The 26901-nt window shown below is 42.8% G+C and overlaps 2 protein-coding genes across 8 annotated transcripts in view; one reads left to right on the top strand and one right to left on the bottom strand.

Moving 5' to 3' along the window:
* CHID1 (chitinase domain containing 1) overlaps positions 1-16499 on the bottom strand; it is a 132381-nt gene extending 115882 nt beyond the window's left edge. The window contains exons 1-8 of one of the 3 annotated variants that reach the window (XM_075754885.1): positions 16351-16479; positions 14757-14836; positions 12949-13091; positions 11386-11535; positions 4193-4325; positions 3165-3209; positions 1756-1862; positions 239-300 (exon numbers count right to left, since the gene is read on the bottom strand). In XM_075754885.1, the coding sequence (XP_075611000.1) occupies positions 239-300; positions 1756-1862; positions 3165-3209; positions 4193-4325; positions 11386-11535; positions 12949-13074 (623 nt within the window). In that variant the 5' untranslated portion in view covers positions 13075-13091; positions 14757-14836; positions 16351-16479. Of the gene's footprint in view, positions 1-238; positions 301-1755; positions 1863-3164; positions 3210-4192; positions 4326-11385; positions 11536-12948; positions 13092-14756; positions 14837-16350 lie in introns of all 3 variants that reach the window. The other 2 variants (XM_075754887.1, XM_075754886.1) reach the window with 2 other exon arrangements.
* Positions 16500-21997: 5498 nt separating this feature from the next.
* The window catches only part of AP2A2 (adaptor related protein complex 2 subunit alpha 2), a 48977-nt gene continuing 44073 nt past the window's right edge, over positions 21998-26901 (top strand). For 4 of the 5 annotated variants that reach the window (XM_075754888.1, XM_075754889.1, XM_075754890.1 and 1 more), the window contains exon 1: positions 21998-22190. In XM_075754888.1, the coding sequence (XP_075611003.1) occupies positions 22124-22190 (67 nt within the window). In that variant the 5' untranslated portion in view covers positions 21998-22123. The remainder of the gene's footprint in view (positions 22191-26901) is intronic. The other variant, XM_075754892.1, reaches the window with a different exon arrangement.

Below are 26901 nucleotides of genomic sequence, written 5' to 3' on the forward strand. Positions count from 1 at the left end.
TCAAGCATGAAAGGCTAATATGGTCCACTAGATCCTCTACGAAGATTACTATGTAATCTTCGAGCTCATGTAGACTAGACTCTTCTACTTGATTCCAAGGTAAGTGGAACAATCTTCACTTGTCCTAGAATGAAGTGCATTTATTTATAATGACAAATTCAAATCAACACAGACAAATTAAAAAGATGCTTTAAAAGAGCCGATTTTTAAGAATTGCATCCTAGAGACTTATACTCACGTTCGCTTTTGATTTCCCAGCTGACTCCAAACTTCAATTACAAAACCATCAAAATTTTCATTCTAAATAAAAAGGGAATCATCAACAATATGCAGTTAATCACCATGCTTATTTATTAGGCTTATATCAGAGATGATAGTACAGTATCAAAGCACACAATTACTGTAGTTTTTCTTGTACTACTACAGATTGAACATGCTTTATATTCTTTTACCAGCTTCACCTTTAATGCAGCATTTAATGACAAAGTCAAAGATAAGCACAAATTATTTAACAAACATGCAAAAGTTGAAAACTTCTATTAGTTATCCATGACTTCTACTCTTACAGGATAAACCAGTATCAGATTAGGAAAATTCAACCATTAATGAAAGATGGTTGTTAAGCAAATCATTTGACAAACATTTACATGTATAATGGGGAAAAACTCATGAGCTCTTGAGTCTAAAGATGTAAATGCTACTTTGGCATAGACATCATTCCAAATATCTCCCACAATTAATCTCACTTGTGACAATTTATGTTTAGCATGATCAAGGATACTGTTGTACTTGAGTACCCTTTCCTTAATCGGACAACTGTTACTGAGGACCTAGAATTGAAGTATCAGTTACAAATTTTAAGAAACTATTCTGTTCACCTCTACATCCATCTTCCTCTAGAGCACATTTAGATTTCTTTACATCATGTAGCAAGTGAGAAAACTTATTCTGACAGTAATTAAGCAGGCTGTCATGAATCAACCACTAAAGTTGAATGTCTTTCGGGTGCAACTTGTCTAGTCCTACATATGCATAGCTATAAAGCCATTAGCTAAGGGGCTGCCCAGAAAACGTTAGCAAACAGCCATTCCTTAAAGGAAATCCTCTTCTCTCCCCAGCTTCTTAACATTTTAAGGAAACTGGTTTACCAAACCTCAGCAAAATTGTACAGTAACAGATATCCAATGAGTTATTCTTGGTATTAGAAGTGGCTCATTAGCTCTAGCACACTGAGTCTGAATGTAACACAGAGAACAGCACTCATCACACTTGTGACCCTTGTTCTGCCTATCAAAAAAGTCACTAACGAGTTTAGCCCATGCTTAATAGATTATTTTTTTTAATAGAAATTAGAAAGCAGTTTGCTCACTAGGCAACCTCATGAAAAGTTTATCAGGCATCCACTACTGCCTCAGTAACACTCACTCTGTCAGCTGTTTGGAATAGGTTTTATCAATCACAATTTATAGCATGCCAAAGTCATCAGTGCAGTTGCCGATGATAACAAGCTTATGTTGATTCGACTTAATCTCACTTTCAACTTGTAGTTAACTGCACTTAAGTGTTGCTATACTTTGTATTTACAGGAATTGGACACATAGTAGGACACACTCTTAAGAATCCCACAGCATGATTGTTTTGAGTAGAATTTTATTCGGTACAATATAAAACTACTGGAAATGAGAAAAGACCCATTACAGAAGGAATCAAATATCATCTCACACTATTTCATAAGCATTAGTAAAAACTTTTTACCTTGGCTAGCAGAACCATGTTCTTGGAAAGCTCCTCTATCTCATCCTCACTGCCAAAAACACTCCCGAAGTCCTGATAAGTCCAGCCATCAAACAAAAGTCGAGGCACTATCAAGCAAAGTCATCAATCAGTAGTGGAAATTAAGAATTTATTATCTACACTGGAATATTTCTGCAGAAATAGAATACAGCGGATGTAAGCAGAGGTGCCACTAAACAACATATCCCATGACTGAGATCATTGCTTTTTTACTCTAACTTGAGCAGCACAGATACATTGACACTGTAGAAGATTCTTCTTCATTTTACATTTAGTTAAAGGTCAGCTCTGATGCAAGTTTTCAGAAAAGGTACCTTCACTTGATGGAACTATCTTAATTGAACTATTACTTGGGGCCCCAAGTAGAGTCTTAAAAGAACACCAACAAGAAACAGCAATCTTTCTGTAAGTTGTACATTTCTTCTACCACAAGAACAAGATAGAAAAGTTCCCCTCAAACTCTAATTTACTCTTTTGTACACAGCCCTATATTACTTCACTCTTCTACTCATCTCAAGACCCTGGGACAAATTTTTATTTTGGAAAACATGGTCACTTGAGGCAATGTAACTTCTTTTTCTAACAACACATTTAAAACATTAAAAACATAGTCAGACAAGAGTTAGGAAAACTGCTGTTGGAACAACCAACAATCACACACACTGGAAAAGCCAACAACTCATACAGAGCTGTGTCTAAGCCCTTTCTAACTACTAAGGATGTAAAAGAGCATTTTAGAAGAGCCTAGAGAGATTTCAACAGCTTTATCATCTGGCAGCTGAAGTAATTTAAAATATCTGAGTACTCAATTTTTCTAATGCATTTCAAGTTTCATACTCCCTTCTGAATCAAGAAGGGTTTCACAGTTCCACAGAATTCTTACCTCTATAGCAATGTTTGCCATTTTCCATAAAGATGCACACTGTGGCACATCCCACAGTTCCAAGCTTCAAGGGGAGAATAGCCAAAGGAGGATTTTTCTACTATCACACAGGAAAGTGTGACTGACTCAGATTTGGATTTTTTTCTTTTTAACTAAGCAGAACCCCTGAACAACAAGTTTGAAGACTGCTCCCCCAGGTAAGCACGTACTGCTATATACAAAGTACCCCTCCAGAGATGGTCCTGTGACCCAGGGTTTATCCAGAAACAAGAAGTTAGGGCAAAATATTAGGGCACCAACAGGATCAACATTTCAGTTACTTAACTATCTATAGTTAACTGCTTTTAGTTTTCTTCTCGGATTTCTTCCCTCATACAACTACACTAAGGTAACCTCCCTTTCTCCCATATACACCAGGAACAAAGCTGCCTTTTTCTCTGCTACAAGTTAAAGATGATAAACAAACAAACATAAATCAGAGGCTCACCTATTTTGATGTTTTTGGAGGTTTTTCTGACATCCTTCATCCAGCCTGTCAAAGAGTATCAAGTAAGAGAAGAACTGTTAAAATATAAATGATGTTGACAACATATTTTCAAGCATTCTTCAAATAATGTAGCACAGTTTCATTAAATTGGTCTTCCTGCCACAGACTACTAGTTCATAACCAACACAGACAAAACATTCTCTGATGCACAAACTTGCAGCTAATCACCTCCACCACAGCATTAACTACAATCTTAAAACAGTCTCTACCCAACCCCACCCTGCTCACGGTTCTGCCTCATCATGGAAACTATCTTACTGCCTACTCAGAACAACACTTCTGCAGTCACCAAGCATCACCTAGGAGGAATTTTTTTTTCTTTTTTTTAAGATAGTACTTTCAAGTGTCCCATCCACTCCTCTTGGCAGTCGCTGCACTAGAACAAATTTGTTAGTGGGCACCAACATGGTAAGAATTATAGTTGCTTCAAATGAGATTCCACAGACAAATGTTTCAATCAAGTTCAAACCCATAAACTACTTAGTTATTATTTAAGAACATACGAGCTGCAATCTGAACTTGCTGCCAGTTTCTTGACAGTGAAAGAAAAAATTCTCTTCAGATTAAATTTATCTTCCATTCCCAAAACAACTTCACCCAAAAGTTTTTGCAGAGGGGAAAAAAAACACAACAGGTAAACAACTGCACAGTGCAAACACCAAACATTATTTCTGCCTGTACAGATTCTTTGTCCCTTCTTTTTGAGAGGCCTTGTAGACAGCCTGGTGGAAAAGCCAGTCTTTCTACTTATTCTTTGGACAGATAACTATGTACACATGTGGAACCAGGTGGGGACAGAAAGAAGTTCACTCTGAAGAAAACTCCCCCCAAAATGTAATGGATGAAAGTACTTCATCATAAGGTAGAGCCAGAAAAACCCACATACATGTATTGCCAAAGCTACCCAGTCTACAACACCACCAGCAATCTTCTTTGCAATGTGTATTCAAAGAAAAAGAAAATAACACCTTTATCAGCATCATGGAGCCCAGTGAATTGGAACCTTTCCTTCCCTCTCCTTTTCACTTGTAACCAGACTGGTGAGATTAGTGTAAATTTGTTTCCGAATATTTTAGCAATGTCATAGCCATGGCTGTTCCACTTGCAAAAGAAAGGAGAAAAAAAGAAAAGCAATAGGCTTAAAAGCAAAATATACAGTTCACCTTACTTTTGACCAATATAAATTCTTTAACAGAACTTTAATCATTTGTAAGATCCCCCCCATTTGTTAGTTTGAGAAAACATTCCAGGACATTATTATTATTTAAATAAGAAAGTACTCTGGATACTCTGATAGCAACATGAAAAGCAATCTTCAAATTGTGCCATTTCACCTGAACTACAGGAATTTGAATGCAGAGTCCAACATAGTTTGGAATTTACAGTCTGACATGGTTTAGCCCCAGCCGGCAGCTGAGTGCCACTCACCCCTCCCCCGGCGGGATGGGGAGGAGAACAGAAAAGCAACGGCAAAACCTGGAGGGTTGGGATAAGGGCAGTTTACTGGGACAGCAAGGGAGAGGGAAACAATCAACAACAGTACTGATAACAGATATTCACAATGGGTGATAACAGAGAACAATTTACCGACCAACCCACCTGATGCTCAACCCATCCAGGAGCCACGCCCAGCCTGCCCCTGCCCGACTAGGCCCCTTTTATGATGAGCATGATGTCAGATGGTATGGAATAGCCCCCGGCCAGCTTGGGTCACCTGTCTTGGCTCCCTGTGAAATTAACTCTATCCTTGCCAGAACCAGGACATTATCCACCCCTTATTCTATACCATCTACGTCATGCCCAGATTATTTCACAGGCACCATTCTCTTACTCCATGGGCCATCGTTCTAAAGTGTCCATCGAGTTCATTTAGGCCATGGCTTTGGGTTCCATCTACCATTACAGTCTCTCAGAGCAGGAACAATGGTGCATGCTGCTGGATTGTTGCACGCTGCATCCAGAGTTTTTCACGGCTGGTGTATCTGGTATGGTCCATGCTCGCAGTCTGGATGCCAAAGACGTGATTTTTCGATGAAGTTTCTGGGCACTAGTTGAAGTCAGTTCTAGTTCCAAAGTCCATCCTTCATTAGTTTTGGGTGACTCTTATGGTCCTACCATTGATACAGTATATAGCTATTAACATCATACTATTTAATTTATTGGCTATTTTCACACAAAATCAAATCCCCTTGGGGTACACACCGGACTTCCCCATCCTTTCTCATCACCCACCAAGTGCACCCTGGTCCCTGAGCAAAAGCAATCCCGCAGATGGGCTGGCCTTTGCCTGAAGCAGGGATAACCCAAACTGTTTTACCCAACATATTTTTCATGCGCACTACAGGAACTTTATCTCCTTCCACTGGGCGTGGTAATTTTGATTGGGCAGGGCCAGCTCGATTGGCAGATCCCCTAGTGTTAATTAACCAGGTGGCCTTTGCTAAATGTGTGTCCCAGTGTTTGAGGGTCCCACCACCCATTGCTCTCAGGGTAGTTGTCAGCAGTCCATTGTACCTTTCAACTTTCCCAGAGGCTGGTGCATGATAGGGGATGTGATACACCCACTCAATACCATGCTCTTTGGCCCAGGTGTCTATGAGGTTGTTCCGAAAATGAGTCCCGTTGTCTGACTCAATTCTCTCTGGGGTGCCATGTCACCACAGGACTTGCTTTTCAAGACCCAGAAGTGTTCTGGGCAGTGGCATGGGGCACAGGATATGTTTCCAGCCATCCAGTGGTTGCTTCCACCATTGTAAGAACATAACGCTTGCCTTGGCGGCTTCGTGGGAACGTGATGTAGTCGATTTGCCATGCTTCCCCATATTCATATGTCAACCATCGGCCTCCATACCACAGAGGCTTTACCCGCTTGGCTTGCTTGATTGCGGCGCACGTTTCACATTGATGGATGACCTGTGAGATGGCATCCATGCTCAAGTCCACCCCTCGATCACGGGCCCATCTATATGTCGCATCTCTTCCTTGATGGCCTGAGGTGTCATGGGCCCACCAAGCTAGAAATAATTCACCCTTACGCTGCCAGTCCAAATCCACCTGAGCCACTTCAATCTTGGCAGCCTGATCCACCTGCTGGTTGTTCTGATGTTCCTCAGTGGCCTGACTCTTGGGTACGTGGGCATCTATATGATGTACCTTTACAACCAGCTTCTCTAGCCGGGCAGCAATATCTTGCCACAATGGGGCAGCCCAGATGGGTTTGCCTCTGCGTTGCCAGTTGCTCCGCTTCCACTGCTGTAACCACCCCCACAGGGCATTGGCCACCATCCATGAGTCGGTATAGAGGTACAGTGTTGGCCACTTTTCTCTTTCAGCAATATCTAAAGCCAGCTGGATGGCTTTCACCTCTGCAAACTGGCTCAATTCACCTTCTCCTTCAGCAGCTTCTGCAACTCGCCATGTAGGACTCCTTACAGCGGCCTTCCACCTTCGATGCTTTCCCACAACGCGACAGGACCCATCAGTGAAGAGGGCACATGGCTTCTCATCTTCTGTTAGTTTATTATACGGTGGGACTTCTTCAGCACGTGTCACCTCCTCCTCTGGCGACATTCCGAAATCTTTGCCTTCTGGCCAGTCTGTGATCAGTTCCAGAATTCCTGGACAACTGAGGCTTCCTATCCAAGCCCGCTGTGTGATCAGTGCAACCCACTTACTCCACGTAGCATCGGGTTGCATGATGTGTAGAAGGAGCCCTCTCTTTGAACATCCAGCCCAGCACTGGCAGTCAGGGTGCCAAGAGGAGCTGTGCTTCAGTGCCAATCACCTCTGAAGCAGACTGAAACCCTTCATAGCCTGCCAATATCTCCTTTTCCGTTGGAGTGTAGCAGGCCTCGGATCCTCTGTATCCCCGACTCCAAAACCCCAGGGGTCGACCTCGAGTCTCCCCTGGTGCTTTCTGCCAGAGACTCCAGGTAGGGCCATTCTCCCCGGCTGCGGTGTACAGCACATTTTTTACATCTGGTCCTGCCCAGACTGCCCCAACAGCTACGGCATGAACTATTTCTTGTTTAATTTGTTCAAAAGCTTGTCATTGCTCAGGGCCCCATTTGAAATCAGTCTTCTTCTGGGTTACATGGTAGAGAGGGCTTACTATCAGACCGTAATTCTGAATGTGCACTCTCCAGAAACCCACAACACCTAAGAAGGCCTCTGTCTCCTTTTTGTTGGTTGGTGGGGACATGGCTGCTATTTTGTTGATAATATCCATAGGAATCCTGACACCACCCATCATGCCACCTTATTCCTAAAAACTGGATTTCCTGTGCAGGCCCCTTCACCTTACTTTGTTTTATGGCAAAGCCAGCCTGCAGCAGGATTTGGATTATTTTCTTCCCCTTCTCAGAAACTTCCTCTGCTGAGTGCCCCATACAATGATGTCATCAATGTACTGCAGGTGCTCTGGGGCTTCACCCTTTTCCAGTGCAGTCTGGATCAGTCCACGGCAAATGGTGGGGCTGTGTTTCCACCTCTGGGGCAGTCGATTCCAGCTGTACTGGACACCCCTCCAAGTGAAGGCAAACTGTGGCCTGCACTCTGCTGCCAAAGGGATCAAGAAAAATGCATTAGTTATATCAACTGTGGCATACCGTTTGGCTGCCTTTGACTCCAGTTCATAATGAAGTTCCAGCATGTCTGGCACAGCAGCACTCATCGGCCGTGTGACTTCATTCAGGCCACGATAGCCTACCGTCAGCCTCTACTCTCCATTGGACTTCCGCACTGGCCATATGGGACTGTTAAAGGGTGAGTGGGTTCTGCTGATCACTCCCTGACCCTCCAGTTGACAAATTAACTTGTGGATGGGAACCAGGGAGTCTGTTGGCACGGTATTGCCGCCGGTGCACAGTTGTGGTAGCAATTGGCACCTGTTGCTCTTCAACCTTCAGCAACCCTACAACAGAAGGGTCCTCCAACAGACCAGGCAAACTAGACAATGGTTCAATTTCCTCCGCTTCCAAGGCAGCTATTACAAAAGCCCACTGGTAGCCTTTTGGATCTTTGAAATACCCTTTTGGATCTTTGAAATACCCTTTCCAGAGGTAGTCTATGCCCAGGATGCACGGAGCCTCTGGCCCAGTCACAATGGGGTGCTTTTGCCACTCATTCCCAGTTAGACTTACTTCAGCCTCCAACAGAGTCAACTGTTGGGATCCCCCCGTCACACCAGAAATAGATATTGGTTCCACCCCTTCATAGTTCGATGGCATTAGGGTACACTGTGCACCCGTGTCCACTAGGGCTTTGTACTCTTGTGGGTTCGATGTCCCAGGCCATCAGATCCACACAGTCCAATACACTCTGTTGTCCCTTTCCTCCACCTGGCTGGAGGCAGGGCCCCTCTACTCTTGCTCATCATATTCACTACTCATCTCTTGCAGAAAGGACTTAGAAGTCCCTTCAAGAGGATCAGAAGTGCGATCTGGCCTTTCACTTTGGGGGGCTGCCCGGTGAAAACTGGAGCAGCATTCTTTCTGGAAGAGTCCTTTTGTACAGCTGTCTTGCCTTGTAGCTCATGTACGCGTGCCCGCAGGGTTGAGGTGGGCTTCCCATCCCATTTCCTCATGTCTTCTCTGTGGTCACGCAGGTAAAACCACAGGATACCTCGTGGTGTGTACGCTCCATATCCCCTCTCCGGAGCAGAAAAACGCTTACTCCTAACAGCTGAAATACGGGTCTGTGCAGGTGGGGAGTAAGATATATCCTCTTACGAGAGACAAGGGAGGAAGAAAGGCTCTCTTCATACTGCCGGAGTCGGCCAGCCACTTCATCCACTGTGGGTGCCTCTTCACTCTTCCAGTCAATTACTGCCAGTGAGTTGGTGTATGATGATGGTGCACTTCGCACAAATTTTCGCCACGTGGGTCGGGTACATTGGACTTCATCGGGGCCTGTAGGCAACTGTGCGTTGTCTGGATCATAATAAACCATCTCCCGCACAGCTAATTCCCTCAGATATTGGATACCTCTCTCCATGGTGGTCCACATGCCTGGCTGACATACGACATCTTCGCTGAAAGGATACCTTTCACTCACACTTGACAGGAGTCGCCTCCAGAGGCTGAAGGCCTGTGCCTTCTTCCCAATTGCCTTGTCAATGCCCCCTTCCCTAGACAAGGATCCCAGCTGCTTGGCCTCCCTGCCCTCCAGTTCCAGGCTACTGGCCCCATTATCCCAGCAGCAGAGCAGCCAGGTAATAATGTGCTCCCCTGGAAGGCGGCTGAAATCTTTCTGCATATCTCACAGCTCACTCAGGGACAGAGATTGGGTGATCACTTCTGGTTCTGGCTCTTCTTCTCATTCTCGTGATGGTCCCGGTTCATCATCATCTCTTACTAAGTGAACCAATTTCCTTGTGTATTTCTTTTTGTGTATAGGGGCAACTGATACTGGTATGGGTTGATCTTTTGGCTCGGCTACAGTGCCTGTTGCGGGGGTTTGGGCAGCTGCGGTGCCTGTGGGTCTGCTCTCTCCCTCTGGATGGTGCTGTCTACTATCAAGCAGTGTTTGATAGATTGTGGCCAGGGCCCAGCACCGTGCAGTAAGTCGTGTCTCCTTAGAATCCCCACAGCATTTTCCTTTCAAATATTCCACCATTTTATCAGGGTCTTGCAGTTGTTTGGGAGTGAAACTCCAAACCATTGGGGGTGAAGAGGTCTCTAGATACCTGCCCATACTCTCCCACATGCCCTGCCAGCCCTGACCATTCAGCCTGGGGGAAGAGCCCTGGGTGGTATTCTTGAAACAATTTTTGCTAACCCTGAACAGGAGTTGGAAAACATTCAGGAGACCTAGCAATAGGAATATACTGACCTGAACATTCCAAGGGTATTCAAAATTCTCAAAAATTGTTGTAACCAACCAAAAGGGAAAAGGGGAGGTGAAAGAGTGAGAGAAGGTATCCCCCCCTGTCTTCCCCACAGATTGGGTGCAATTATTAATCAATTCTGAAAGATATTGACCAAGGTACAGGCCTGACCAAAATGCTACGTGCAAGTAGCCAGCAACCAGCTCAGACTCATGACTGTCGATGATATCATAAGTCATTATCACACAATACAACAATATGAGAACAGGAACCCCTCTCCCAGAGGTGATAAACAGCACAGCAGAGATTACACAGAGTAAACACGGGTTTACAAACCAGAGCCATGTGACCAAACAGAACATCACTATGACCAGCGACTGTTTCAATAACATTATAAATGCTTGTAACAATTTTGCTTTAACACACTTGGGTCAGACTTGTCATTATCACAACCCCTCGAGCCCCACGTTGGGCGCCAAAAGGACTGAAGTGGTTTAGCCCCAGCCAGCAGCTGAGTGCCACAGGCTGCTCACTCACCCCTCCCCCGGCGGGATGGGGAGGAGAACAGAAAAACAACAGCAAAACCTCAAGGGTTGGGCTAAGGGCAGTTTACTGGGACAGCAAGGGAGAGGGAAACAATCAACAACAGTGCTGATAACAGATATTCACAATGGGTGATAACAGAGAACAATTTACCTATTCCATGAGACTGAGGCTCAACCTGGACAAACCCACCCCTGCCCCACTAGCCCCCCTTTATGGTGAGCATGACATCACATGGTATGGAATAGCCCCCGCCCAGCTTGGGTCACCTGTCCTGGCTCCTTTGAGCAGTGTAAGACTGAAATAAGTGAAAAGCATCCTCCAAACAAAAGGAAGAAACATTTATTATTCAAGAAAGGATGTTCTGAATAATAGTAAGACTGGATAGCAAAAGAGATCAGTTTGACAGCAGCATAAAATTTTTACTGTTTATCTAGAACATTCAAGTTGGTAACTGCATGGTATGAGAACACTTAGTAGCCCTCCTGGTCCGACTCTACTGCAACTTCACATGGCTCAAAGACAAGAGAATACTATCATATCTGTTTTACCAGTGATAAGAAAAACAATATGACCTAGACATCCTCCAAGAGATAGATGGGATAACAAGGGTTTGAGACCACCTGAATCCCAAGCCAGCTCTCAAATAATCCTCTGGCTATTTCACTGTATTTGACCAGAAGTTCCCATTATTATAAAAATGCTTTTAAAGCAGGGATGCAAGATTTCAGATTAGTACAGTCTGCTACATATTTATTCAAAGAACCAATTTTATTCATTTTATTAACTTACGGGAGTAATATATCCCAGAACATCTCCCGAGAAATGTCTTTCCTTCATCCTCTTGGAGCAATAACTTCTGTGTTCCAATACAATATCCTTTGCCTTTGGATCCACAACTACCAGTCCCCGGTCCTGCACATTTTTATCAGAATGCAGTGTCTGGGGGGAGAAGACAGTTTTTAGAACCAGCCATATGAAGCACCCACTTTCAACAGCAACAGACTTCAAAAAGGAAAAAAAAAATCACATCATTAAACTCTGAGAACTCCTTTTAAATGATGCAGAGCAGTTTGATTTAAAACTGAAACAGGAAAGTGTTCAGAAATTATTTGTCATCATCAGTAAACTTACTTTGTTTGCAAGGCAAAAAGCATATAAAGAAAAAAATCAAGAAGTGGTAAGATTAAAGAACATAATTCACCACAGCTGATGGTGCTCTGCTGTCTAGTCAATGCTTTCTGGCATGTTACCCCCAAAGTGATAAAAAGGGGTTAGGAATTCTTAACCAAGAATTTGAAGACTACTTTCAAACTGGATATATTTTAGACTGAGTATGCTGCATTGTGGTTACTGAAGGCCAAGGTTCTGAACACCTTTCTTCAAGTAAGATCTGCTTCAACTAGAACAGCACGAATAGTTTTAGGAGACAGAAACAGAATAAAAAGGCCTAAAAAGCGTGCATGGTGAGTACAAAGAAAACATCTATTGATTCAGCAGAAGGACTTTAGGGATAAGGCATCTTAACACTTTGTATTATCCTCACTACCTGCAGACTAGATTTTCTTCCTGGTAGACAAAGAGCAAGCAAGCAATACAAACAATGAGAGGTGAATCTGCATAATGAAGGATTAACTATACTTATAATGCAAGGAGAGGATTTTGAACATGTCTACTTTTTTACCTAATGTGCATAGCAACACTAAATACATATACTTGGTATATGCACTGGTAAACATACTTCTTCTCTATACACACCCTTTCTCTCGCACTAATGTGCCTTCTTGCAGTTTTGAAAGAAAACAGGCAGGAAACAAGAACATGGTAATCAAGTTAAGAGAGACTTCAGCATGTTGGCTCTGTTTGATTAGATTGCTACAGGACTCTGAACTATTTCTGCCTGCAAAGAAAATGCTGGTTAGAAGGCTCTTCAGACTTTTCTACCAGGAGGACACAGCCTTCCCCCGACAAGGCTGAGAACACCTTCCCTTCCACCAGTAAATGACTTCGCACTCTTGGCCCAAACTACCGCTCCCTGCCCCCTCTTTCCAAAGGCATGGAAGTATGTCTCCTTTAGCTATGCAAGAGGGGACAAAAACTTCTGCTTCTGCAGCTTGCACGAGGGATAAAGCTCCAGAAGCCTACGTGATATTTGTTCGAGGATTGAACCATTTGTGACACCCATAAAAGCTGAAGGAAAGGACAGTTCCAGGTAGTCCTATTTGTAAGCATAAGCTTCAACAGAAATGCATGGTTGCTTTTAACTGTTTTGACAGAACAAGAGTCCCTTTACCAAAGTTCAATCAGTTCACTGCACATGTTAGATAAGATAAGCATTTCAGTTATTTCTCTTACCTTTTCTTCCACCTTTTTTGTAGCACCTTTCTTTGCATCTGTTTTTGACAGGGTACCTTCGGCTAGCCAGCAAATCATCGTAAGAGAAAGTGAAGTACAGAGAAGCCTCATGGTGTTTTTCCCCATGTCAAGATTCTCCTGCCCTGAGAACACAGGGGTTCAAATCTCCGTGAACAGAATATAACAGGCTAATTCAGTTTTCTTGCCTAAGAAAAGTCAAGCAATATCTTCCGCCCTCTAGAATCAGACTTATTAAGGCCGTACTGTTTTAAGAGTGCTTTTGCTCTGGCAGCAAAATAGCAGAGTATTTTAAGAGACTCCTAAGCCTGAACATGGTTTTTTTGACCCTTGTTTTAGTAGGTGTATTACAGGGAAAGTGGGTTGGACACTTGCAGCTTCCCTTTTAAAGAATCCCTAAAGAAGTATAAGGGTTGACAGCTGAACCTGAGAGAAATGTCTGCTTCCCAGAACAATTATAGTACCACCTTACCTTTTCTATAGCAAATAAGAGATACCATCTGCTAACGCACTCAGCAAGTTACAAATTAAGAGACAGAAAGAATTATAGGTATATGCTTATAGCTATGTGCCTTTAACAGGGAAGAACTTTGCTTTCAATTCCTTGCCAAGTCAGTAATACACACAGAACTGGAGAGAAAGAGATAGAGAGAGAAAAAGAGAAAAAAGGGGTCCTTTTGGTCTAGAAGAATGACTTTGACAGTTTGTCCCAGCTCCAGCTAAAATAATTGAGAATTAATAGAGAACAGTTACTGTTCAGTGCTATTTATCTATCACACCTTTGTTCTGTCATAGGACAGACTTCATGAAAAAAAAAATTCAAATACAGCCAGAACTTATTTTTCAAACTCCACCCATTCATGAATCATATTAGTTTTCCAGCCTACTTTCCAGAAGTGGATAAGAAGAAAATAGAGAAAAAAATATTTAGCATTAGGGGAATGAAGGTAAAAGCAGGTAAAATACCAGAATGAAGAAAAGCAACCTGTTACTGATTCTGCAAGTCCTAATTATCAAACTGGGACTAACTTTCATCTATAATAAACTAGTGGCTCTAGAAATGTATCAGGCTGTTTCTCATAATTATGAGATCCTAATGCAGAAGAAAAAAATCTTTCCCATAATTTTCGGAAGTTTTGTCAAATCTAAAAAATTCTTGTCCTTCCTGTATTGCTCTGAAGAATTAACATTTCTACCACTCACTTTAAAGACTTACAAGCTCATTTCAAGTCATATTTACAAGACTTGTTCCTTTAGCACTGGTAACAAGTGCTGCTCAAAGTTTGAGTATTTGGCTTCTGTACAAAACATCAAGTGAGGGATCCCACAACAGCAGTCTGACCACTCTTTTAGAGTGCTGTGCTAGTAACATGGTGGCAGAAGGAACCTTAAAGGTTAAATGAAAACGAACTCAATGAAAACAGCAGCTACGTGAGGCCAACAGTGGTAATGCAGAGATGAGAACAACAACCTAATAAACTTAAGCATATTTGGATGTGGCTGGCTCTGAGGTTTTAAAAAGCAGAGATACTTATTGCAGGAGTTGGGGATTCTACAGGAAAACAGAGAGGAGTATGTGATTAGGGAACAAAGCAGAAGGATGATGGCAGCACAAGTGCTTGGAAAAAAACAACGCCACTAGCACCAAAGAACATAGAACATCAAAGCATTTTGTGCATTAAGTTCTTGAAGCCTTTAGTCAAGTCTTACAAAGACTGCAAAAATAAAAGCAGAAAGCCTTCAAATATTTCTTGGATCCAAAGGGTGGGATAAAAGCTAAATTACCATACCATTTGAAATTTCAATAGTTAAGGTGTTACACTTCTAATTTGTCTTCAAGGTCACTGGTAACCCCCTTGTTTTCCACATCCTAAAAAATTAGGCAAAGCAGGTTACTCTTGATAGCATATACTCTGTTCCATCTAGCTTGGCAGGATCTATAAACTACTGCAGAGAGGAACAATTGAGAGCCTGAATAGTCAATACAAGTCTTAACTATTTGGACAGGATATCAATTATTTCAGAAGCTAGTATATATTGATTTGGAGGTGTTTGATTTCACTTTCAGAAACTATTAGCAACAGCATCCACTTCCCTGAAGAGAAGTTAGCATTTAACAGCTGAAGCACAAAAGTTTAAAACACCATCACTGAGCTCTAATTAGACATCAAAATGTGCTCATTTTCTTGACATGATCATATCTATCTGCCAATTATTAAGTCAATATCTACAGGAAGCACCAAGACTGTGGCAAAATGGTTTCTGCCAGTGACAGTCCAATATCAACTCTTGGTTGGAACCTTATTTTAATAATTTGTTCTTTAACAACATCAGTTTAGTGAAAATTAAGTAGACAGCATCACTCTACTACATGAGGATGAATCAGTCAGACTTTAAATACTCTTTACAGAATATAAGCATAAATTTTTGCAAGCTTTACAAAACAAGATGCCCATAAAGTTTTTCTTCTGCAAACATTCTTTCATAATTTTTTAATTCTCCTCAAACTAAAGTGAGTAGAACTGTATGAGTCTGGCACTCATTTATTTACTGTATCACTGCAAAATGCAAGTAAACTTGAAGATTGACTGTTTGTGTCCTTGTTCAACTGATACTATGGACAAGTTATGGTTTAAAACATCTTTCAATGAACTGATCCAAAGCACAAGTTTCTCACGAAGCCAGATCACAAATGCTGTCTAACCTGAGTCTCCACATGAGGGAATACACTTTTAGTCAGCTGTCTTAAACCCATCTTTAAGAGGGAAAAACTAGCATAGATTTAGGCTGTCCAGAAGAAGTAACCCAAGAAACTAAATAATCTGAGGCTAGCACAGTGACTATTCGGAAATCAGAGTTAATGCTTTACTTCATTCCTAAAGAAGAAACTAGATTCTAACCACTGCTGCAAGAAGGAGTCTGCATCACTTGGTAAAGGAAGCCCAGGAAGCACACTACTGATGTGTTTTTTAATTAAATCAACAAAAGCTAGATTCAGGAGTAAAGAGTAAAAATAAACCCGTTTCTAGCCTGTGTAAACATTACTCCCTTTCCTCTTGTAAGGTGCTCTACTTTGAGTAAGAACTGCCTCCCACACTTGTCTGACTCTCTAGATACCAAAACTTTCCACGCAGACCTCACAGACCCCAACAGGCTGCAGGCCTTCCGAGCAAGCAGGCTCCCTGTGAGCAAACCCCCGCCGCGGCCTACTCCCGAACTAGTACCCCGCGGAGCAACTCGTGCCCCCCTCAACTGCCATGTCACTCCCCACACCGGCTGCGGCGCAGGCCGAGAGCCAGCGCACCGCCAGCGCGCGCACACCCGCACCGCCCGTCCCCTTCCCTCCCCCCAGACTGCGCTCAGCCGCCAGCTGCCACCACCTACCGCCCGCCGCCACTTCGGAAGTAGAGGCGGACGGCACCACCCCACTAACTGATGGGGCAGCGCTGAAGGGACTGCAGTGGGGGAGGGTGCCGGTTAAGAACCGGTTGCGCCAACATGGCGGCGAGGCAGTGCTGGTGGTTGCAAGCTCGAGGGCGTGGCCGCTGGTTGGTGCTGGCTCCCTGGGGCGGAGCGAGAGTCGTGGGAGCAGCTGCTCACCCCGGCCGAGAGCCAGGTGAGGCCGGCTCGGCTGTCCGCGAGCGTGGGTTGCATTGGTGCGCGACAACACTGAAGAAAGCAAATGCTAGTCATGATCTAACGGTAAATTTCCTCTTGGTTTATTCCAAGCTGTAGCAAATAGCGTAGGTAAGTAGGGAGTTTGGGCTAAAATATGTGCACTGATGTGCAGACAAGGTTGCAGCGAGTCAGCAAGCAATATTGCTAAGCCCAGGTGTGCAGAAAGGAGCAGTCAAATCTCAGATGGCCGTTAACAGGCTATAAAATAAAAGTTTATGGTTTAAATTGAGATTTTTTTTTTAATCTTCTGACATTCTACACTTTGCATTTTTACTGCAGCAGAAGTTTTGATGTTCATGGTCTGCTTGCAGGGACTAAATACCATATCAAAAGACTTGATAAAAACAGATGTGTCATGTTGTGATGTAGAAGCAAGCCTGGCATATCCTGGCAGCGTGCTTCCCAACAGAAACCTCTCTGTGACCTGCTTTCAGTGTTGGTTACAGCTTGGTGTGACTCCCAGAAGCTGAACTGGAAGGTTACCTTATTTTCTCCTGATCTGTCTTCCTCCTTCATTACCTCTTGTGTAATGAAGATCTTCATGAACATTCTTTAGCACTGAAAAAAAAAATTGAAATGTTTTTCCTCTGAACAAAAGTCTTGCCAGAATCAGATGTATGGTCTCTCTGGCAAGTGCCAAGAACATGTATGCTTTCTCTGTGCATTAAATCTCCAAGATTTAAATTCTGCCAAGGACTTCAGAAAAGAAACTGGTACTTACTAACAGATTTGGACTCACACAGTTACAGACTAAAAAGCAGGACAAAGGAATGTCTCGTGCCACTTTTTTGGTGTCATCAAAACACCAGTGAATAATCCTTCAGCTTTCTCTCAAGAAGTGGTGATTTTTTTCATCTTATAGGACTGCTTGATAGACATGTTTGAAACACAGTACTTTTTCACAGAATCACAGAATGGTAGGGGTTGGAAGGGACCTCTGGAGATCATCTAGTCCAACCCCCCTGCTAAAGCAGGTTGCAGACGATTGCATCCAGGCAGGTTTTTAATATCTCCAGAGAAGGAGAGTCCACAACCTCTCTGGGTAGCCTGTTCGAGTGCTCTTTCACCCTCAGGGTAAAGAAGTTTTTCCTCATGTTCAGATGGAACTTATTGTGTTCCAGTTTGTGCCTGTTGCCTCTTGTGTTGTTGCTGGGCACCACTGAAAACAGGCTGGCCCCATCCTCTTGACACCTGCCCTTTAGATATTTATAAGCATTGGTAAGATCCTCCCTCAGTCTTCTCCAGGCTAAACAGACCCAGGTCTCTCAGCCCTTCCTCATAAGGCAGATGCTCCAGTCCTCTAATCATCTTTGTAGCCCTTTGCTGGACTTGTCTACTTGTCTTGTTCCTTGTCTGAAGTTTTCACATATAAACTGCCCCAAATTTAAAAAGTACATAACTACAGTACCGAAAGTAATTTACAATGCATGTGGTACCAGATTTTCTTTGTTTCATAATATGCTGTTCATCTCTCACAAACTTTAAATGCTTCCAGGTTATACTTCTAAATAGCAGGAACAACAGAGATAAGGCATGAGGGCATGAAAAATCAGTTTTGTTTCCTGTCTATCTGTAATGAAATCTATCATTTCCTGTGTTGCATTCCCATTATATTCTCCCATTGACTCTTGGAGCCTTAGTGGGACTGAGTAGTTGACAGGGTGCATCCTGCCATTGAGGAGACCTATAGCTACCTGTAAGGAAATCACAGATCTTCTCTCTTACATGTAAGGATGCACCCAAATTTTTAACACATCTAGAAGGTATTGGGTAGTCCCCACCAGAGGATGACATTCCACTAAGTGAGACTAAAAGACAAGAGGATCTTTATGCTTTTTCAATGTTCTCTAAAGAAACAAGAATCTGTATCTGTTCTGGGAATCATGAATGTATCTTGTTTAACTCGCACTGTCTACCCCATGCACTACTTACCAAATTCAGTAACTGAACTTGGCACTAGAAATTCTTTTCCTAGAGCCAGGTGCTTGAAGGCTGGGTCCCACAGCGCTGGGCATCTCAGCACCTAAATTCCCTGTATGTAACTAATTGTAATTTCTTTTCCATTAAATTTCCTTTTTGCTTTTCCTGGAATTCTATCTCATGCTTCTTTTTTTTTTTTTTCTTTTCTGTAAATGAAAAGGCCCCAAGATTTGAAGGTGAATATCTTACATAAAATACTGATCGGTTTTCTATTTGTTTTTTCCTCATAGTCTAGCAGTTACTGATTTTGATTATTATTACTGACAATAAGTCTTTTGTTTTAATTCTATGCGTTTGTGGCCAGCTCAAAGAGGCATAATTAAGTTGAGTGTACATGAGGAGGAGCCACCAATTCTGTTTTATCCTTCGCTCTTTTTGCTTCCAGTAAAGGTTAGAATGACCATGAGGAGCAGAAGAAAACAATAACTGATAGGGTGAGGGAGAAATCTGACAGAAGTAAAAAAGGGAAAGGAACAATTCCTTTTTTGTAGTTCCCACAAACAGATACTCACCAGCTGAATCCATTCAGTTTAATGGTAATAGTTTTATGAAGATCAGTGTGATTATTCAAGTCTTTGCACCAAAGTGCAATGAAATTCTGAAAATAATTAAAGCAACCAATGTATGACATGGGAAAGAAGGGATAGATATTGTGGGTTTCTTGGCAAACAAATGTGTTGCAAAACATTTTGTGTAATAGGAAAGCATTTCTTGAGACTACTTCCCCTTTAATGCTGATTTTACAGTAATTAGAAATCTCTTTTAAAATCACAACATCTTGGGATGGAACTAATGAAGTCTGTTTTTTCACAGACCGGTGTTTTATAGATGTTAAGCTCAAACCAAAACATTTTCCAGATTTATTAACTGAGTGCATTTGTATGGACTGTGCCTCATGTGAACTCTATGCTGTATTAAAAACAGCTGAGCTCACATTACAATGTTTCTTTCAATTAGGAGACAGCTAGAGACCATTATAGGCTCTCTTTCCTCTAGCTATTTATTCACATAACATTTGTAACTGCTCCTTATCCAAACCTGCCTGAAATAGGCTAATAAGGTCTAAATTATGAGGCAGTAAGGGCAGACATACACCTACACATTTGCCGTAATTGCATAAGCCTTTGTTGAGGCAAAAAGAAGACAGAGAGCAAGGATGAATATAGTAAAGCTGTGAAAGACAGTCAAAGGAGGTTGACATGAAATAACTGGGGTATGTGTACTGCATACTGAGCCACTTCAAATGAAACATTTTGCAGTATAGTTACAAAACTAGAGAGCTCCATGTGGGTTAACTCCTTGATATTTACCCCAGTTCTAAAGCAGAATTTGCAACCCATGCTTAGCTTGATACTGCCACAGCTAGTCTGCTAGCAGTATTTAAGCCACCGCTTAAAAGGCAGTTTAAATGTACCTGCATGACTTGCAGTTGCAGTATTGACTGGAATACAGCCCGACAGGACTGATATACTTAGCCTTTAGGTGTCACTGTGCTCTTAAGAGTAGAAATTAATTCATCATTTTGGCTAGCTCAAAAAAAGCTATTTTTTCTGAAACAGAAACTCCTACATAGTGACATCTTAAGCTTTCAGCTTCAAAGGTAAATGGAAATTATTGCTAAGCATCAAAATGTGTTTGTAAAGCTACGAAAAAGGAGAGTTTTCTTCAAGTAAGCCTACAGATGCAGAGAATCTGTGTTGAATATAAGACTAGCTGTGTACAACTGCCAGTAGTTGCACTTGGTCTACAAAATGGATCCAGGGAGAGACGGATATATGCGTGACTACCACATACTGTCATCTTTGTAATAGATACAACTAAATAATACAACTAAAAAGCACTCATGGATCCTGAAAACATGCAGAACAGACACTTGAGAGGTGACCTGAGGTCTACAGCCACCATCAGTGATAGTATCAAGTATTATGTAATTCTTTATCTGCGAGAGGAAAATGTATCATTAATTAAAAGGCACTGGAGTGTGAAAAATTTAAATAAGATGCAAGCTCTAAATGAGAAGGATTAACCATGGGAACAAAATACTCAGGGAAACAGTGAATTTGATGGTGTCGGATCAAGATTAAGTGCCTTTCTGGAAGATAGGCTGTAGCTAGAAGCTAGATACTGGGCTCAATTCAGGGGAAGAAAAAAAAAAAAGAAAAAGAAAAAAAGGAAAAAAAAAAAGAACAGGTAAAATGAAATGGCTTGAAGTATACAGGAAACCAGATTAAATGACTGATTGATCTTCCGTAGCCCTAAACCCCATGATTCTGCAGGTCATTATAATCCACTAAGTATAGTAATCACTTGCTCTACAACTGAAACTCTCAGTATTCTTTTGGTTAGGCAGACTAGGCCAGTTTTGACACCCTTTGAATCTATTTTCAGCTGATGAGATTAAATGCTCTGTGCAGTGCTACCTCTTTGGCATGTTTAAGACAATTTAACCTTGAACTGTTTTCAGTCTTGGGAGTAGATGTGGTGTGGGACTGTGTTGCTCTGCATGTTTGCAGTCTTCATGAGAAACATGCAGTCCTGGGTTTGCACCCCCAGGAACGTGAATCACCATGTAATGTAGAGCAACTGCGTCACACAACTGAGGGCAGGCTCACAAGAAGTATGTGACAAAGGACGGCTCTGCATATAGTAGCTCTTGGGCTTGCAAATGTTCAGAGTGACTACGCAGGGTACGTGAAGTAGATCCCGTGCACTGTTTTGGGGCTCCTTTTGAGTGGGAGGACTGAGGCACAGCCTCTGTCAGTCCACCCTGTGGAAACCATGATCTTACGTACCATACTATGCAGAGTCTGTATCCCACTCTCCACATTTGAGAAATAAAATCCTAGATTAACATACCAGTCAAAGCCTACCAATGAAGCGAATTTTTCTTGTCTCCTGATCTGCTGTCCCTCTCCTTCTCCCTCGGAAGTTACATCCTCTGTAAACCCTGATATTTCTCCTTCAGAATTCATAAAACTTCTCGATTATTAGGGGCACGGAAGGGATTAGGCCGTTCCTGAGCAGGGAGCATAGAGTAGATTCACCTGCGGATCAAGCGGTTGAAGCCGCCCTGAGGACCTCTCATGTCAGCCTGGGCCCGTTTGCTCTGATGGCGGTGACTTGTGATCACGTCCCAGCGGCGGCACCACCAATCTCCGGGGCCCAGCCTCCAAGCAGCCGCCCCTCCCGCGCCACATGATCGCCCGGGCTCCTACAGGGATACCCTGGGCGCGGCGCAAGGAGCCAGGGAAGAGGCCAGGGACCCTGCTCGCTGCAGAGGAGAGGCCCAGCGCCGTCCGCAGCGCCCCCACCTCCGCGCGGCAGGTGGCACCAGAGCCTCGCGCACCCGCCGCCTGCGGGGGCGCGAGAGCCGTCCCGGCGCCTGCGCGCTACAGAGGCGGCGGCAGCGGCCTGAAGAGCCCCGCGGGGAGAGCGGGTGGTGGAGGTGGTAGTTGTGGGGGATTGGTGTGTTGTTGAGTGGCCGTGATCGTGTGGCACGATGCCTGCGGTGTCGAAGGGCGACGGGATGCGAGGCCTGGCGGTCTTCATCTCTGATATCCGGAACTGTGAGTGGTGGCTGGGGCGCGGTGGGGCTGGGGCTGGGGCTGGGGCTGGGGCCTGGGCCTGGCTGGCCGTTGCTATGGGCTGTTGCCCTGTGGGGCTGGGGCTTGGGCTTCTTTCTCCCAGTTGTTTCCCCAGTGCTCTCCTCTCCCCCCTACACGCAGCAGCGGGTTGCTCGGAGCGCTTCTGCTTCACGAAATGGCGACGCGCCCTGGGGGGTGGCGGGGGAGGCGGCGCGCTGGGGGTGGGGGGAGCAACCTAACCTAAGGCTTTTGGCTGTGGGTTTGAGTTGGTTTGTGCGTTTTGGGTGGGTTGGTTGGGGTATTTACCTCCTTCCCCTCCCCCCACCGTTTCGGAGGGGTGCTGGGGGTTGTGGTCGCTGCTTTGGTGGAGGGGGGTGCCGAGAGGTCGGTGCCCGTCGCCGCCGTTGTTTATAAGGTGCTGAAGCGAACCTGGCGTGTGTTCGGGGTGCGGGTGGGTTTGTGGGTGGGTTTTGGCCAGAGAGAGGCGTCTCTGGTCTCCTTCCAAATCCATGAACGACTTTCAATTCAAAACGTCACTGATGGAAAGCAGGCCTCTGTAAGGGTGCCTGTGAGCAGGGTATGCCTAAGCTCGGCTTAAATTGCCTTTAGAATTCTATTTTGACAGAAATCAGCTCTCAGGATCTGTGTTATTAAAAATGGGATGGAGAGGGATGTGGGTAGGTGTCCCCCTGAGGGAAGAGTGGGGAGCATACCTCTGTGCAGGGCAGAAAGGAGGAGTCCAAATCTGCTGCTGCTTGGTGTGTGAGGGGGAAGGTGCATGTCTGGGGGCTCAGCTTTCCTTTTTGACTGAGAATTGCTTGTGATAGCAGTTTATTATTAATCTGAGTTAGAGATCTAAGTGTATGATGTGGCAGGAATTGCCTGAGGAAGGGCTAAGGTCACTGTGGTTGATGTGATGAAACAGCTCTTTTTGTCCACCTGTGTGTGTCCGTAGATTACTTGAGTCTACTTGAAACCTTACCAACATTGCTTTTAATCTCTAACAGATGAAAGTGGATGTGGAGAAATTTTTAATGCAAATTATGATGATCTAACTGAGCTTGTATTGGGATGACCACACCGGCTTGGAAAACTCTTCATGTTGTTGACTTCTAATACAAAAAGCTGGGGATAAAATTATACCAATAAAATGAGACTATTTAGATGCAGAGTTTCCTTAAACTAAGTTCAGGTGATTGGGATTTCTAGCCATGTAATCAGGGGCCTCGTATGTAAAATTCAAGGCTGATAGTCTTCCTTACAGCAAAAGGTGTCTCAGTCTTTTTTTCAGAACAGTGTTGCAGGTCCTTAGGTTTCTTCAGACTTCGCTCTTGTATGTGTGGAAGGTGGCTTATAAAATGTGTTGCATATCAGTTCAAGGTTACGTGAATGCTCTTGTGCTTTGTCTGGTTGGCCCAACTATTTATTGAAAATTTTTCTAGTGCCCCGATATTCTCTACAAGCTGCACGTATAACATAGTTTCACGTGGTGTCATAGCATTTAAGATTTGCTGTTGTATCTGCCTACTTTTTTAATTATTGTTTTTGTTCTTTTACCTAGAGGAAGTACGATTTTATTCTGCAGTGTCTCTTATGTCTTGCAGTTGGTTAACACATTTGTCCACTTTTGTTTTCAGTGGAATTCAGTAGAAAAGAATACAAGAGAATCATTCAAGCTTTTAGGTTCGTAACCTATGTTTAGAGATGTGAAATAACAAGATTTAAGGTAGTAGGATAGAACAAATTAACTACTGATTTCCCCACAAGCTTGTCAGCGCGTAGGTGGTGTGTGAACTCTGATGGAACAACCACTTCTCTGTCCAGGTTTGACAACAAACCTCTCATGCTCTCAGTGTCTGCAAGAGTGACAAAGATGTAACTGCTTGTGAAACAAAATGTTAACGCTTTCACTGTGTGTCTAAATACTGCTATTTCTCAAATGTTTTATCCCTGTCCAGAAAACTCTTTGGGAGATATAATTACTTTTGCATCTTTCTCATCTTCATAATGAAGAAAGTAACTACATCTTTCAAATAGCTGCAAAAGAGCTGATAGTTCCCGTTAGTAGGTGATCTATGCAGCTTCCAAATAGCTGTCTAATGGCATTTGAATCCCTTTCTTTTAAGGGCACTTCAAGTGTTGCTAGCTAACCATGGGTTGGTGTACGCTGACTAAGATTCCCAAAAATACTTGAACGCTCTCTAGAGATTCTGCTGTGCAGGCACTGGTATTGGCTTAAGTTCGGTCTTTCCCTTTTCAGAGTGGGGAGCTAGATGTTTGTCAAGAACCAGAAGTAACAGCTGTTTAGGTGAGCAGAATCTTTTGACTTGTAAATCTAAGAAAATGTTCCTGTTCTGAGATGACAGGGAAGCTAGACACCAAGTGCAGCTCTTAACCTTGGTTCGTAGCCTTAAAGTTGGACTAAATATCTGACAGTTGTACTGATGTGCAAAATGCCTGCTGACATTCTGAATTTCAGCCTTAATTCTGGCTTAGTTGGACTCATTTGTCTCTGTAGCACTACCATAAGGGCCCAATGGTTTTAGTTTGCCTACAGCCCTTCCAGATGATGAGTAATGTTGAAACATGGTGTATGGGTTTGTTGGGTTTTTTTCCTGAAAGATTTTCCACGAATAAGGAATTGGCATTGTAGGTGTTGCTGAAAATGAAAATGCATTTGTTGTGTGCTAACTGTGCTTAGGTGGACGCACAGCATGTGATTTCAAGGTAATAAAATAAGTATCCCCTTGAAGTTTAGGTTCTGTAAATTTAGATTGTCTACCTTTGGAAATGCTTAATCTTCTTACATCGTCTTATTTTTTGGGCATTTGTACCTACAAGGTATGCAGCACTAAATAATGCATCATTCTCTTGCAACTTTATTATTACTGATTTGGGAGTGATGCTTGTTTTGCCTATCTGTTTTACCAGTCTGTTGCAGGCTTCAAAAAGGTCTTACTTGATAGTAATTTTCTGTGCTTATAACTGTAGTTGATTGCAAGAGAACAAACAGCTCACACTGCTAGTCTGTCTTTGAATAGTTAAAAGGCTGGTTGTCACTTCTGTGTCAGTCATATTTTTGGCACCTGGGTCACTTATTAAACTTATTGATCAGTGTGTTAAATGCTTCTATGCCGCATAGGACTTTGAATATAAGAATTACTTTCTACATAACTTTAAAAAATCTGCTCTAAAATACACTGATTTCTCAAAAGTCTGTAAAGCTTTTCCTTAAAAAAAAAAAAAAGGTCAGCATACTACTTGTAGCAGCAATTATAAAATGTTTTAAGGGGCAAAAGTGCTTTTTGATGCTTTAACTTTAGTCTCTGTAAAACTGTAATACTGAGTGACTTTTTCAAAATGAAATGTTCTTTATTCATATGAATATCAAGTGAATTTTCAAAATCCAGTAGTATAAGAAAATGAATTATCCTGCAGTTCCTGGTACTCTTCAGAATTTTGTTTCAGGCAACTTATGTAGGCTCTGTATCTTGCATACAGAGGTCCTAGTGCAGGCAGCAGCACAGTGTTTTTGAGAAAATGACCCTTTTAGATGCCTGACAACTTGCCAATAGATGTATGGGCTTTTCTAGAAACTTGCTCAGTGGATTATTCTATAACATATGTGAAATAGTACAGCAAATAGCTTTTTGGCTTATCTTTTGTAGACACTAGAGAAGAGACAAGAAAACTTTAGATGGAAAGCTGAAGTACCTGGTTAAGATAGCCCAGTTAATTAGCACTTAATGTGGCCCACTGAGGAAACAGTAAGGCATGGCTGTACTGTAGAATAGATTGTGGTGGTAGTGGAGCTGGAAAGCTTTGAATCTTGTGGTTTGGTGAAGTGCCATCCAGACTTAAGAGTTCAGGTCAGGAAGAGTCCTTGTCATTGCTTGGATGAAGCGCCTAATGAACTAAAACCCAACGAGACAACACGTGTATTATAAACATGTGGACTACTGCAAGAAATACTTATTCTTAAATAATATGTTAAATCTTTTTTGTGCATGTACTGCAGAGCTGCTGAAGTGATTTGGTTTATGCAAAATGGTGCTTTATAAACTCTCCAGCAGTCTTAGCTGACAGACATATCATCAGGAGTCTGTTTTCATTTTTTTGAGAATAGCTTTATGCTTACTGATGCTGAAGTACTTCAAGTCATTTGTCACTCGAGCAGTTCTTTTGCAACAGCAGCATTGTCTGCTATTCACCCTGAAAAATAGGAAAGCGTGCTTTTCTCCTTGCTCTTGAAGGCATTAGTGTAGAAATAGTTTCTATTACAATATTAAGTGTACTACTGGTAACCCACTCCACTGTAAAATCAGGAGGTCATCTACTCTTGGGTGGATGAAACGGATCTACAGAGAGGCAAAAGCAGCTTTTGCCATGGGCTTGGAGAATAAGACAGTTCTTAATTTCCTCACTACTTTAGGTAACTGTCTTACTTTTTCAGTGTCACCTTAAAAATTGGACAGTGGGAGGAAGGGTTAGTTTAGTTTGTTCTCCAAATGTTTCTGTATATGTTCTGTTCCAGGATATTGTTCCTTTCTCTTCCGGTTATATTTTTCCTTTGACTAAACCCCAGAAGATATCTTAAACAAAGGTCTATTTCTTCTCATAGAACTTAATGCAATAATTTTTTGTGCTGGATAGAGAGAGTGTTCAGCCTCTTGAAGTCTGACGGCAGTAGCTT

This window comes from Balearica regulorum, chromosome 5 (genome assembly GCF_011004875.1).
Source record: "Balearica regulorum gibbericeps isolate bBalReg1 chromosome 5, bBalReg1.pri, whole genome shotgun sequence".
In the NCBI taxonomy this organism is placed as follows: domain Eukaryota; kingdom Metazoa; phylum Chordata; class Aves; order Gruiformes; family Gruidae; genus Balearica; species Balearica regulorum.